Source organism: Argopecten irradians, chromosome 12 (genome assembly GCF_041381155.1).
Source record: "Argopecten irradians isolate NY chromosome 12, Ai_NY, whole genome shotgun sequence".
NCBI classification, from domain to species: Eukaryota; Metazoa; Mollusca; class Bivalvia; order Pectinida; family Pectinidae; genus Argopecten; species Argopecten irradians.
In genome coordinates, this window is record NC_091145.1 from 3,036,585 (window position 1) to 3,050,884 (window position 14,300).

Below are 14,300 nucleotides of genomic sequence, written 5' to 3' on the forward strand. Positions count from 1 at the left end.
TGTTTAAATCTTGTACATTTATCCTTTGGGTCGAAATGATTACCAGTGCCCTAGTTATGCTAGGTTGTATCTTGAAATTCCCATCTTGAGTTAGGCTTGATTCCTAAACATATCCCTCGTATTTAGATGAAGCTAAATGTATTAACAATAAAATTGCCATTAAAAACTTAGAATAAAGATTCACCGACGTTTACTATGTAATGTTTTTATGCGTTTACTACTGTGATCTAATCGAAAGTCGTTATCGCTAAACATCGTAGTATAAAAACATAAAAAGATACATGTAAACTGTACAGCTGTTTGGCATTTAAGGTTTAAGTTAATCCTACACCTTTATCTTCATCATTAATCATGACTTCGTAATTATGAAGTTACCTCCTTTTATCATTTTGATTAACTGCATGTTTATTTAAATGGTTAAATAAATGTAGAGTTTAATTTTCTTAAACACAAAACATCACTGTTAAATTTATAGGATGGTTTTCTTTAAAATAAATAGATAGATTGATCATGACATCATCTACAGCATTGTATACAATAATAGTTAGTTAAATCATGGTCAGTCTAATGTTTAAAGAGAATCGGGGGCGCAAATTGAATTCAAGCGTGTGGAAAAAGTCTTGAGTTGTCTCCCTTAACATGAAATTATCATCTCAAAGTTACATATCAAACGTCGAAAATATGAGTGTTAGAAATACATAAATCATCATACTAAATTTCAAATCATTGATCCAATAGACCCGACATATAATACATATAGTACATACATCCGATTTCTGATACGCTCTACTAGGTGAGTTCCACTTGGAATCCAGTTGGATTTTGACGATTAAGTATTTAAACACAAGATATGAACCGACACATCATCTCATTTCTATATATACATGATACTACCCTAATCGTTCCTTTAACCCGTCTAGGACGACAGAAAATAAAACTATATATCATTTCCTTTCGATAGAAAATATATTTTATACTTGTGAGATACTACCATAAGCTGTAGTTACTCCTCTATGACAGATGTCTACCCCCTATTGTACAGCTGCTATGTCACCGTATCTGGAATGCGTACTCCATTGCACTTAAACTCATGATTCATTTCAATGGTTTGTTGTAACACTTGAAGCTTCGTCGCGACTGGATTGACATTAGTGTCCTAAGCACGTGTTACTATGTTTAACCCGGCGTATTACTTTAAATGCTACTTTAAGTTATAGAATACCTCTCTTGAGGTCAAGGTATGTGGATGAAAAAGCTAAAAAGTTAAAACATATTTAATAAATTTTTAATTGTTTTCACACTAAATCCGACTTTCTGATTGGAAGATTCTTTTTCTTCATATACTATTAAGAAAAAAATCCGAGAATGGCGCGGAAATCTGGCGTTATCATGACGTCACAATAGAGATGTCGACGTTGTGTATTGATTTAGAAAAAATAATCCATTGGAAAATCAATGGAATTGTACGTTTAAACTTATTTTATATTATCAAGTAGTCTGAAAAATTAATTATAAGCATTGATGTAACTATTTATAACTTCATCGGGTCATGAAATAAATTGTATTTGCAATCTTTACTACGCGGATTCACACAGTTTGCAAACAAAATTTCTTACGTACCCCGATGAGGTTAAAAATAGTGACATCAATGCTTATTGACGCTGCAATTGATATTCAAAATCATGATAAAAGATACAGTAAACGAAACAGAAAAATAATTTCTGATATTTAAAGAACCAGCATATCTGTGCTGAATACTGCCGTCCATAACGTGATATTTGAATGAAACCGAAAGTAATCACTATCCCTCCTATTTTGTATTGCACATTCGAACTTTTCGTAGAGCAGTCGCAAGGAACTGATCGTGGGTCGATGATTTAAATCACTGACTGTTGATTAGACTTCAAATAAACTTGAAAACCCTTAAATAAGCCGACATACTAAGGGACAAATCACATCAATGATGCAATATATATCATCTTAAAGCGATACCAATCATTCAAATGCTTTCATCCTTAAAATCCACCGATATACACAAAAAAAAACCAAGAAAAGACTAACGTGGTCTTGTCAAGGAGGCATGTTACAATGTTAATACAATGATGCATGGTATAGCCGGTATGCTTTGTAAAACAGTTACATCGTAGTAGAGTAAACAAAGAGATCAAACACAGGGCAATCTTCTTATACATATTGAGGTTGGTGTACCCTGTCCTATATCAATTTAATAACCACAGACAAAGTATGTTCTGAAAGTATAAAAGTCAATTGAACTAACCACCCCCCTCCTCCAAATACCCCCTACATCAGTCACCTATTTCATTAGTCTGACTTGCTTCCCCGATACGATGAATTTGCGGTGTATTTGTTATAAAAATATATTTCGTTTACTTTTGAATGTAAGAACGTATTTTATTGTATTTGGTATTGGAAACAGACGTAATAAGGTATGTATGCATTATTACCTCAGTAAGAAGGGTCTTTCACACTCCTAGTCCATAAACATAATCTATGGTCATACGGTTTCAATTGATCGGCAATATATTGTCCATCAATGGTTCTTTAAGGCCATATAGGAGCAAAACATGGGCCGCCAAGGTAGGTTATACCGCTCGTGAATGTTACCTATACCGATACGTGTGCCAATAAAAAGATAATCGTATTGTCGAAAACGATCTGATTTGATGTCTTCCATCTGTCGCCTTTGTCACACTTACACAGACCATACGCATATACACAGTTCGACTATATAGATATTCTAATGCCGATGATATTCATAATAGTCAATAGAGGTGCGAAACACAACACCTAATGAGAACAGGAATCCAGTCAAAATATGTTTGTATGCATGACACCAGCCTTGCTGATGAATCGACGCGCGATGCGCTCATCATAATTGTTTACTGCATGTGCCAGCCTGAGTCTCCACACTCGAATGTAAAGGCGACACAAATTGTTAAGATTGACATACAAGTGTTCGGACAATGGCCGCTGGGCTTGTTCAGACTTCTGTTTGGCTAGGACAGGCCAATTTGTCAGCCGACAGGTCCAGCTTCACTTTCTGTGTGACTAAGCCTCCCATGATACTCTGACGAGCACGTCACTTTTATGTGCAGTGCTTTCTTTACTGGATACAAAAACTCTGTTTTGTATTTTTGACAGACCTGTTAAAGTAATTTTCGACAAAACCGACGCTAAAGTGTTATTACATAAAAGATTTATGCAGTTTCTCTCATCTGCAGGAATATACAAAATGGTCGGTAGTTGGGAACTTTTTCCTCTGATGAGGAGGGGTGATGTCATTTACAGAAAATCGCAGTGTTGGTACTTTTAGGCTTAAAACATACGCACCGCACGTTTGTCATTTCACAGTGTACCGCTGATGGATAACTAGTAATGCAGTATCATGGCGTTTTGGGAGATATAGAATTACCACAAACACCCCGACGAATCATACGATGGACATTCTCAGTGTGTAATAATTATAACAAATGTTTATAAACGAGTTTTCGAAAGCCTAGAAGAGGTCCGGTCAGTGAATGACCATACAAGTAATTATTTTAGATGATAGCGTAGCCGAAGGCAGTGTTGAATGATATGAACCGTTCGTAATATCATCGACTGAAACAAAATGGAAGTAGTATCTATCACTTTAACCTTTTACTTCACTATAGCACCAGAGCTGTTCTGTGTTTCTGTGGAAGGTCTCCAAGCCAGAATTTGCTGGAAGGACCCGACAAATGGTGCCTATGTGGAGCGCTATCAGCTACAGATCGCCATGAATGATAAAAACGTGACAAGTCACCCGGTGGTGATCCGGGGGAAGAAGAATGAGGTGTGTACCCAGGTAAGGGCCACCCGTCCTGACCGCTCGTACAGGTTCACAGTCAAGGTATTCAATAACACTCACTGGAGTCCTGATAGTGTACAAAGGCTGGTCAACATCACACGCAACGGTAAGTCATGTTCTTATCAAAGTATTACTCCTTAATCCCTAGAAACTAGTTTTTCTTGTGTACAACTCTGTAAAAGTAATTGTTGATAAAACACTTTTGGGCTTATTTTTTATTTACTTTTTCTAAATCGATTTTTACGGTCATAGGTTTTATATAATCGTGCATGTGATATTTAGATATAAAGGAATTTACATCTTAAGCAATACAAAGAACTGATATTACGTCTTCAACATTGAAATGCTCAGTTTTCACTGACGACCAAAATTCGACATTTGAGTTACTTGTTCATAGTTTTCAACTAAAACTATTCAAGTTAATTTTAAACTTGAAAGCATGGTATTTACACTGTACTGAATGCAATTATTTCTGATTTTATTTATAATATGTAACTTCTTTTAAACACGTTTTGTAATCTAGAACTTGAAATATAGACAGATACATCTAATAAATTACTGTTATATATCACCGTCATTTAATTCAGGATTTATACTATAGTAACAGTTGTTGAGAGTGTTTGGATATGAAACCTTTGGTCCAATTATTTCATAAATTAACACATCAGTCTCGCCCACAGATAATATAAAGATAACATATAATTTCAGTATCTTTTCTTTGTCATATGTTCCGATGTTTCTGAGCCTCACACACTTGTATATCAGCATTCCATTGAAATTCTTTTCTCATCATTACTAGTCATTATTATTTCGTATCTTGTAAAAATCATCATGTGACATCTTTCGATTTCTCCTACATTGTTAAGAAGGGTGGAGTCGTGGTCATGGCGTCATCTGATATTTCTACCGCATTGTCTCATTGTCATTGTCTTGAATTGACGGAAGGTCGGCGGATTTCTCCCAGAATTCTTACTTTTCGCCATTGCTTAAATATGACCCGTCCTTATTTGACCATAGCTGTAAATTTAATGCAAACTGTACGCACGCTCAATTTTAACATGGCTCGTATATATTGAAAAGAGTCCATAGGTACTCATGCACACATGTAGATCAGAATTTGACGTGACATTTAGTCCGTGTGGCCCTGTCTAGTACTACCACCCGGGTTAATCATTTATCATATTAACAGGTCACGGTGTGCATAGTTGATTAATGTGTGTAGTAATTGCAGTCCTGGTGAATCTCTTGTGCAACCATGTATGTTAAGACTTTTTGCATACCTACCCACATCTTACGGACACAGCTTACACTTAACGCTGTAATTAATGAATTTCTAAATATTAATCTATATTACTAGATCATATTTATCTCAGTATTGTCTAGTTGTATTTTAGTAGTTTCGATGCAAGCAATTTTGTTTTTATTACAATTATTGTTGTCAAAAGTCAACAGAGAAAACAATGATGAGGATGAGAAATGCGGGTTATTAATATTTGTTTTTTCAACGTTTTGTGATTACGTTGTCACACATTACTTGACATATTGACCCTGAAGCATATGATGGGGAGTCATGGAACTATTACTGTTCTGAAACACTGGCTTGTTCTATTATAAACAAAATATTTCCCCTAAAACCGCATTTGTCGTCGCTTAGTCTTAGTGGAAATTATTTCATCAATATTGTGGTATTACGTTATGAGTTCGAAGTTGAAGGGACAATTCAGTGAGGCTAATTCTGTTACATAACCATGAGGCAAAATATGACACAAATGTATTGTTCTACATTCCTTATGAAACATATAACAAGAAATGTTGACAAATTTCACGATGTTTTCAAGAATTTTGTTTGACACCGTTGAAATTCCAAATCGTTGATTAATACGTACAGTATACGAATTAACAGGTACAGCATGTTTTCTCGCAACTGTACTGCATCTATACCCGACCCGCCACTATTTGTAATGGCGGACAGTAAGCGAGTTTGAACATTTCATCTATATTTCACTACAGTGGGCTTTTCTGGCATATTACTGTAAAACAAACTAATCTAATTTTTATTAGAATTGCATTGTTTCCAAAATATGTGAAATTTTAATGTACTCTTCAACTGAATTATCCCTTTAAGTGGCGTTTGAAATCTTTGGTTCTCGCTGTACATCCATAATTGTTGCGTGCTTTATTTCTTATGCCCTTTCATTTCAACTTAACATCCCTTTCTGTGCCTGTTTGGTTCCATTTCAAATTTCATTGTTGTTTTCATATTAAGTTTATCACTTATTTCGAATGAGCCTCATATATTGAAAAACAAATATCGAGTGAGATCAATCAGTTATTACATCTTTTTAATAATGCACATATTTGCATATACTTTAATATCAATTGATCGCTTGAAACTTCTCTATGTCCTTTATTACCCATAAATATCTAGCAAACAAACATCGAACTTTTATTGAGATTAAAAATTTCCAGTCAGCTTCACTTTGTATATTTTTAAATGAGACTGAATGTCTACGTAAATAACACGTTTTCTCATTAATTTGTATAAATTTATTCCGTCTTTCTTTGCTATCATACTAAATCTGACTTCCTTATTGACTGATTCAAAAACCGTGATCGTGACGTCAAAATAGAGGCATTCACGTTGCGTAATTTGGAAAAAGAATTCCTTTAAAAGTCCATAGAATCGTACATTGAAACGATGAATAGTATTTGAGGATTTGGATATATATATTCAACTATTTTGTCTGCAGGTACGCATTGGTTACTATATTCTCAAATATATCCATACCATAAATCAACCATTTGATTCTCAAATTTGTATTAAACTATTGATATTACATTTTACTATAATGAATTAACTAGATATAATATTACAAGTTTTATCCTTTGTCTGTACCAAGTTCTTTGACAGGAGTAGATTATAGGTAAACTCTTACATATGTATAACACTCATATTTTTATATCACATTATGTATAAACCCATTTTCTCCAATTTTATAATTAATTTATGTGCATATGTTTTAATATACACCCACAGTATGGCTCTTTCTCTGGACATTCCTGACTAGGATCAGTACTCAGTGGTAACACTATGGACTGTATAGTACTGCCCGGTCACTAGGAATGGCTTGTGTGGGAGTGATATTGAGGGATCCAAATTCAAATTAAATTCAAATTAATATCAACTGATTTAAATCAAGGAACTGTATATATTGAACTGATATGAATCCATTATAAGTTTCAAATTATCATTATCTGGCTATACAGTATCCAAATTTTAACTATAAACAAAAACATAGGTATGCATATATACATGTATATACATAAAAAAGAAAACACAACTATAAAACCGTTTTTATCCATATACATAAAAAGAAAACAACTATATAACAGTTTATATCCATAAACATAAAAACTTATATATACTTAACATTCTTTTTATTCCTGCTCATTATTGGAGTGTTATCATAGTATCAAGTGTATCATAAATATATATTTAATCTCAATATTGTCTGTAAAATTACATATATATATGATTTTGAGATGAACATGTATGTATCCACAGGGAGGGGGCTTATATAGGCATAGCCTGCTGCCCAAGCCCTATTAGATCTAACGATTTGATAAAAATATTTTGAAATGAAAGTACATTGAAACGTATTTTTATTTCAATTCATTTCTATATGAAAGTTTCATATCTCTTAAATAGAAAACCAAATACCGGTAAAGCTGCAAAACTGCTATAATTAAGTTGTAATTCATGGAAGTAATTCTTGTAGCAAGTTTGGTACAGGTCGTGGTTAAGCCGTTTTTTCGATAATTAAGATATCTTAGGAAAATATTTTAGTGTAATATTTAATGTAATTCAAACATGTTGCAGGCCTGTACGGGGATTGTCACCGATTCAGTGACTGTAGCGTCCTACAGCCCTGTGAGAATGGGGGCACTTGCCGGACACTGTCGGACATGACGTACCAATGTGACTGTAGGGACGGTTACAACGGCCGCAATTGTACCGAGACGGACATGTGTGCCCAGGCACCCTGTCAGAACAATGGCTCCTGTACATTTACTGGAAATGAAAAGTTTAATTGTACGTGCCCGGAACACTTTTACGGGGATACATGTCAATACGTCGATAAATGTGTTATCAATCCGTGCCTAAATAATGGAACATGTTACTCCTATTCCAATGGAACATCGGAATGCACATGTCAAAAAGGTTTCATTGGAACAAGCTGTGAAATTCCAAATTCTTGTCATTCATCTCCATGTCAAAATGGAGGAAGCTGTTCAAATTTTATCAACGGTACTCACGTTTGTTCTTGCTCGTACGGTTACTATGGTTCTTCATGCGAGAAAACAGATATCTGTAAATTAGTGAATCCTTGTCTTCACGGGGGAAAATGTAACCATTTCGAGGATCAACACTTTACCTGCACGTGCGCTGATGGTTTTATTGGTGATACATGTGAAACCATCAACATGTGTCATTATATGCAATGTAAAAATAATGCTACCTGTCAATCTATAAATGGGTCGGAGGCCCGCTGTATATGTGGTGGAGGTTACTGGGGAAAGGAATGTCAAATGAAAAATCCTTGTTTTGAAGATCCATGTCTCCATAATGGAGGATGCCATAACAACACGGATGGCACGTTCGAATGCAGGTGCGTCGGTGGTCATTATGGCGACCTATGTGAACATTCCAATCCGTGCTTTTCCAATCCTTGTAGTGTTGGTGGCACGTGCATGAACACATCGGAAACAGAATTTGTATGTGCATGCACGCCCGAAAGGTATGGGAAAACGTGTGAAAAAATTGATGGATGTAAAGCCAAATTATGTGAACGAGGCTCAAGATGCATTAATAAAAGTAGTGATGGAGAAGTGGAATGTGAATGCAATGCAGGAACGTATGGACAATACTGTGAGGAGGTCGACCCTTGTAAAAGTTCCCCGTGTCAACATGGCGGAGGGTGCATCAACAGCACGTTAGGGGAGTACCGATGCGTGTGTCCGCCAGGTTGGGTGGGCAACAGGTGTGACGTGGCTGACCAATGTCCAATGATTCAATGTCAGAATAAGGGTGTATGTCGGTATAATGAAGATGACGGGGCATTCTTCTGCGACTGTGCTGAACACTTTTCAGGCTATCTCTGTCAAAAGTTTAATTTCTGTAATCCCACTAGCAATATGTGCCTAAACAACGCTTCCTGTCAAAATGTGGACCAACCATTACATCAAATCGTCATCAACCGGACAGTCGCTAACGTCACCAACTGGTATACGTGTGACTGTTCAAATGGATACACAGGTAAGTCGAAACATATACAGCCAAACTTCAATAACTCGACATCAACTGGACCATGTTATCCGGGTATTTCAATTAATTATTTGTAATCCCCAATACGACACTGTGGCAAACCCAATGTCTTGAATTTAATTTGGGGAGTGAATCACAAGAGGAACATCAGAAGTGTCTCGTGTCTTAGGTAGGATGTTTCAGTGAGATCGCACTGTAGAATGGACAAGACCACTATTAGACATGGATATCTTAAACAAACACACACACATAACATATAGGAGAGTCCATCCTTAAAGTTACATTTTGGATTCACCTGTAGGGTAGTTTGTTGTGACAGTGGTTATAGTCTTTTTCCTAAAAGCAGACCCATTGCCAACAGGTAAATTTTACCTGTGTTGATACTTATCTAAATGTATATTGATTAATTTCTAGAACTAAAAGACCTACAACATATGGACTTGAAATAATTTTGTCAGTATTGCAACATTAACATCTATGATGTGTATTAAAATGAATATGGTTAAGACCCTAAGTAACAGTCTTCAATCTCATTTCATTTAGTATTATTTACATTAATAAGTGACTTCTAAAAATATTTTGTATTTAAAATATTATATAGAGCATTAAAAGCCAATGATATATTATTACCAATGTTTATAAAACATATGTGTGTTTGTGATGGCTTCAATAGATTACCAACTTAAACTATAATCAACAGGTCAAAATGTCCGACAATGTTAATTTAAACTTTTATGATATTGTTTTTCTCCACTCATTTTCTAGCCAAATACTTGAAGGTGTACGTCTATACGATAAAAGAAATAATGCGAAACTATGCACGGTCACAAAAAATGAAAGTTGGCTAAGAATGTAGCCCTGGAGAACTCCTATGTCAATACAGAAATACTGTTACATTAGAATATACACTGATCAAGAAACCTATTTTTCTGATAAAATTGAGATATGATATGTAAAAATATATTTCACCTGGAACTCAAAATGCATTGTTCTTAATAATCCACACGTAGTTCCATACTAATTCTTAGCATTTGCAATATTTATGATTTTATGTATATTAAAGCACTGGTTATCTTTAATTAATAATTTACATTGTATATCATACGGAATATATTGAAGGAATTATTTTCCAAAACCCACCTATGATACTGATTGAAATACAGGTAAATCTCAGGTGACTTTACAGGTGAAAATAAAGACAGCTTATATGAAACAGTATATAATTGCCTTCCTATTGTTTCCTAAAACAACACCTACTATTGTTGATAAATATGTTGGCGTTCAGAGAACACCCCGGAGAGTCCATCCTTAAAGTTATATTAGCTGTTAATAGGACGATGAACTTCACCACAACAACCAACTAGTCGAAAATATTTATGGATATATATCCACATTTTCCAGTATTCTTAATGAATGGGAAACCATTCCTAACTTTAACCTATGGGAAGAAAATCAAAATGGCACAAGACAAGCTGAAAACATTTTTTAGATATGTAAAAACAAGCAGCAATGTAAAACGTATGTTTGGCAAAATGACATCTGCATAGCTAGCATATCAATGGACAGAGTAGAAAAGGCAGGCAATTAATTACAAGTAACCAAATAAACAGAACAAGTTTACAAACGACCGCCTGTTTTATAAACATACATTAACTAGCATAGCGCCCTGTAATTATTCATAATTACAACTAAGAAAGCCTCTAATCCATTCCAATAATAAAGTGATATATTGAACTAAATTTACTGTGGGGTAATGACACGGAAATTAGATCTACGTTAATTTTCTAACACGATAGCCAAATTAGTACCGTAAATAAAGCCGCACGCGCCATTGATATACCGTATATGTTCACCAAAGAATTCATATCATAAGATTATCGAAAACACTTTCAAAACTCCTTTAACTCCTTTGTAACTAGACAATCATTCTTTCCTGATATATCTATATAAAAATGTGTATATATTTGTATTATACACAATTTTAACGACGATGTTTTAATTTCTATACTTAACAATATTAGTTGAGAAAGAACCGGATATCCGGAAATGGACAATCGATTTACAGTTAACCTTGTTTACGACACACCTGCTTACACAATGATGACGTCAAGTCTGAAAAAATGCAAAATTGTGAACCACAACTTACTCATTTTCTCTGAAACTACCAAATTGTTCTTGCCTATTCAAAACAATTCAATACAAATAACTTTAATGAATAACCAAAATTGATGTTGTTGTCATTAACGTCAGTGTATGACGTCACCTACTTGTTTTGGGTATAAGACAAGCATTTTTCTTTCGATTAGGGGGAAAACGATTACTATAGTTACAATGTAAGAGTGGTCACACTTTCGACTTTTTACTCTTGACATATCTAATCATTATTTTTCTTTTAGACTCAATAGCTCAATAATAACTCCATCAAAGTTTATCGAGACCCTGATATGGTATTCCAGGAATGTTGTTATTAACCTTTCCTATACGGCATTATTTATGTCTTATGTATATACATATATGTATAGTATACACCTGTCCTCAGACAACTGCTGAAATTAATTACAATAGCAAATGGCCTACTTGCCATTTATATTTGTATTTCTTTCGCTTTTTCCTGTGTTGAACATCAAGTTGAAGGATGAACATGGCATCGGTACATGAAAAATTTGATAGAACATGCCCCTAGAATAGCATGTTTGTCTGTGTATTCGCAAAATTACACTGAGCTGTCACAGGACGCCTGACAGGTAGACGAGCAAATCGCGGAGTAATACACTTATCACTGACCTTACCGGAAGATCTTCCGTCACGAAAAACAGCTCTCCATAGGTCAGAGATTGGCCAAACTCCTGCTTAGCTTACTAAACATACGATTGGAGCGAATGAAGATAGTTCTTGTTTATATTACCACAGTTGTTAAAATGTTTAGGTTACTTTTTTTACGTTGGAAATAGTAATAATACCCGAACAGGACAAATACGTCAAGCATTAGCCATTGCAAACCAGCTGTGATGTGTATTCTATCGATGGGCAAAAGTTCAATTCATCAATTAAAATATTTTCCTTTCGACCATAAGTCACCTACTTCAATGTATGGCTAGGCTAACATACTCATCATCCGCTAAACAAATAGTGTCTGTTTTAATGAGATCGGCGGGAAGATAAACCCGTCACTTAAGAAACGGATTTCAAACAGACCTGACAATACATCTAGAGTAGGAAGGTGAGTGATGTTAAAATGTATATACCCATTGTAGGAGGAAAAGTCAAAGATGATAAGATTGATGATGATAATGGAAACCCCACGTTGTGTTAATCAGAAAAATACAAATAACATCAGCCACAACTTATTGGTTATCTGACTGGAATTGGACGTTGGGAAATTCCGAGGAAAGAATAATATTTTTTCGTGTAAAATAAAATTATACATTCTTTTGAAATTCCCACTAAAATCATTTTTATCATTATTGTTCTCGTTGGTCACTTATTCAGTAGGAATCTCATTGAAAGTTAACGGTATGAAAGGCAAAATATTAGTTATGTGTCAAGAAACTAAGTCATCTCAAGACATTTCTGCACCTATTAAAACATCCTGCACCAGCTCGCTCTCTGTTTAAGTCATTTGAGTTATAAAATATTTTAAAACTTAAACGGTGCTTCAATAGATTATGATTGAATAAGTCGAGTCTTAAATGATAATAACATAATCCTACGAATCGCAAACAGAATTGACAGTTAACGGTATGAAAGGCAAAATATCAATAAATGGTTTTTCTCCGGGCACTCCGGCTTTCCTCCACCAACAAACCTGGCACGCCCTTACATGACCCTGGCTGTTTATAGGACGTTAAACTTATACAAAAAAAGTTGTCAAGTTGTTTCCGGATTCATGTCATAAAATATTAGCCTTTTTCAAAAGACGTCGAGATTCCCACAATATGTTTTCACATATGTACATAAATCATGACGCCACGTTAGCACCGGAAACACTTATTCTTCTTACAGATGAGTTAGATGCTGATCTCCGTAAACAATGCTAGTCATATTCCATTATAACACAAGTGATTATACTTGACGGGTGAACACCCCTTATCATGTGTAATAGCTACGCCCCATGGTATTTCCGAGTCTAACATGTTCCCGAAAAGTACAATGTAAGTATATTGCAATAATGAATAAATAGCCGATTACGGCAGCGTAAATATAGCAAAACTTGCAATATGGTCAAATGAAAATACTCCAAATATCAATATTGATATTTTTTAAGAAATAATCGGTCATTTGAATAAGAACCCGATGCAATAGTCAAGAAAAATCTCTCATAGACCATACTAAAGAAAAAAAACAGTTATTAGATTTAGTATCTAATCATCATCTTGTTTTTTACAGTTGATGGATGAATGTTGGAAGAATATAAAAAATATGTTATTCAATAAATTATAGCCTGGCATCCTACAACTATTCCTAGGAATATTTGCGTAATCCCTGAGTTGATATTTTGCCAAAAGTATTTAGCAGAAACTTATCAGACTTTAAAATGAAAATCATATTAGCAGAAACTTATCAGACTTTAAAATGAAAATCATATTAAGCCCATCTATTTTTTCTTAATTTCTGTATATTCATTACTTTCTGGTAAACGTGTTATTAAGACATTAGAGAAACAAATTAACATTTGGGTTACAATAACAACATTAATCCGTTCCAGTAATGACTTCCTATAGGATAGACTCCATCACGGATAATTGACAGGGCAATACCAGGCGATGATGGATATTACCAATAAATAAATTCTCAATAAGTAGACTCACAGCTACCGGGACATTCATGGCCAAATTATTGGCTGGGCCACGTTGTTACTCGCGTCAATGAGATTTGACCGGGAATAACCCCTTTTGAGATACCCTACGGCTCCCAAGAGGACGATTCCATGACATGGTATTTTCATTAGATCAAGAATTATCTCTTTTTATACGGTGCTAGAATCAACAAAAAATAATCCCTTTTATAACGTAATTCAATCAGGCGGTCTGAACAATATTTTATTATTGAGAATGCATATATGCAGTTCCCATATTTATTACACCAACTATTCACTTCCGCACAGGGAGCACTCTTTAATCAAAC

The 14,300-nt window shown here is 34.7% G+C and overlaps 1 protein-coding gene across 1 annotated transcript in view; it reads left to right on the top strand.

Moving 5' to 3' along the window:
• The window catches only part of LOC138336549 (uncharacterized), a 30,047-nt gene that overhangs the window by 5,416 nt on the left and 10,331 nt on the right, over positions 1–14,300 (top strand). The window contains exons 3-4 of the mRNA XM_069286063.1: positions 3,675–3,956; positions 7,731–9,167. Coding sequence (XP_069142164.1) covers positions 3,675–3,956; positions 7,731–9,167 — 1,719 coding nt within the window. The remainder of the gene's footprint in view (positions 1–3,674; positions 3,957–7,730; positions 9,168–14,300) is intronic.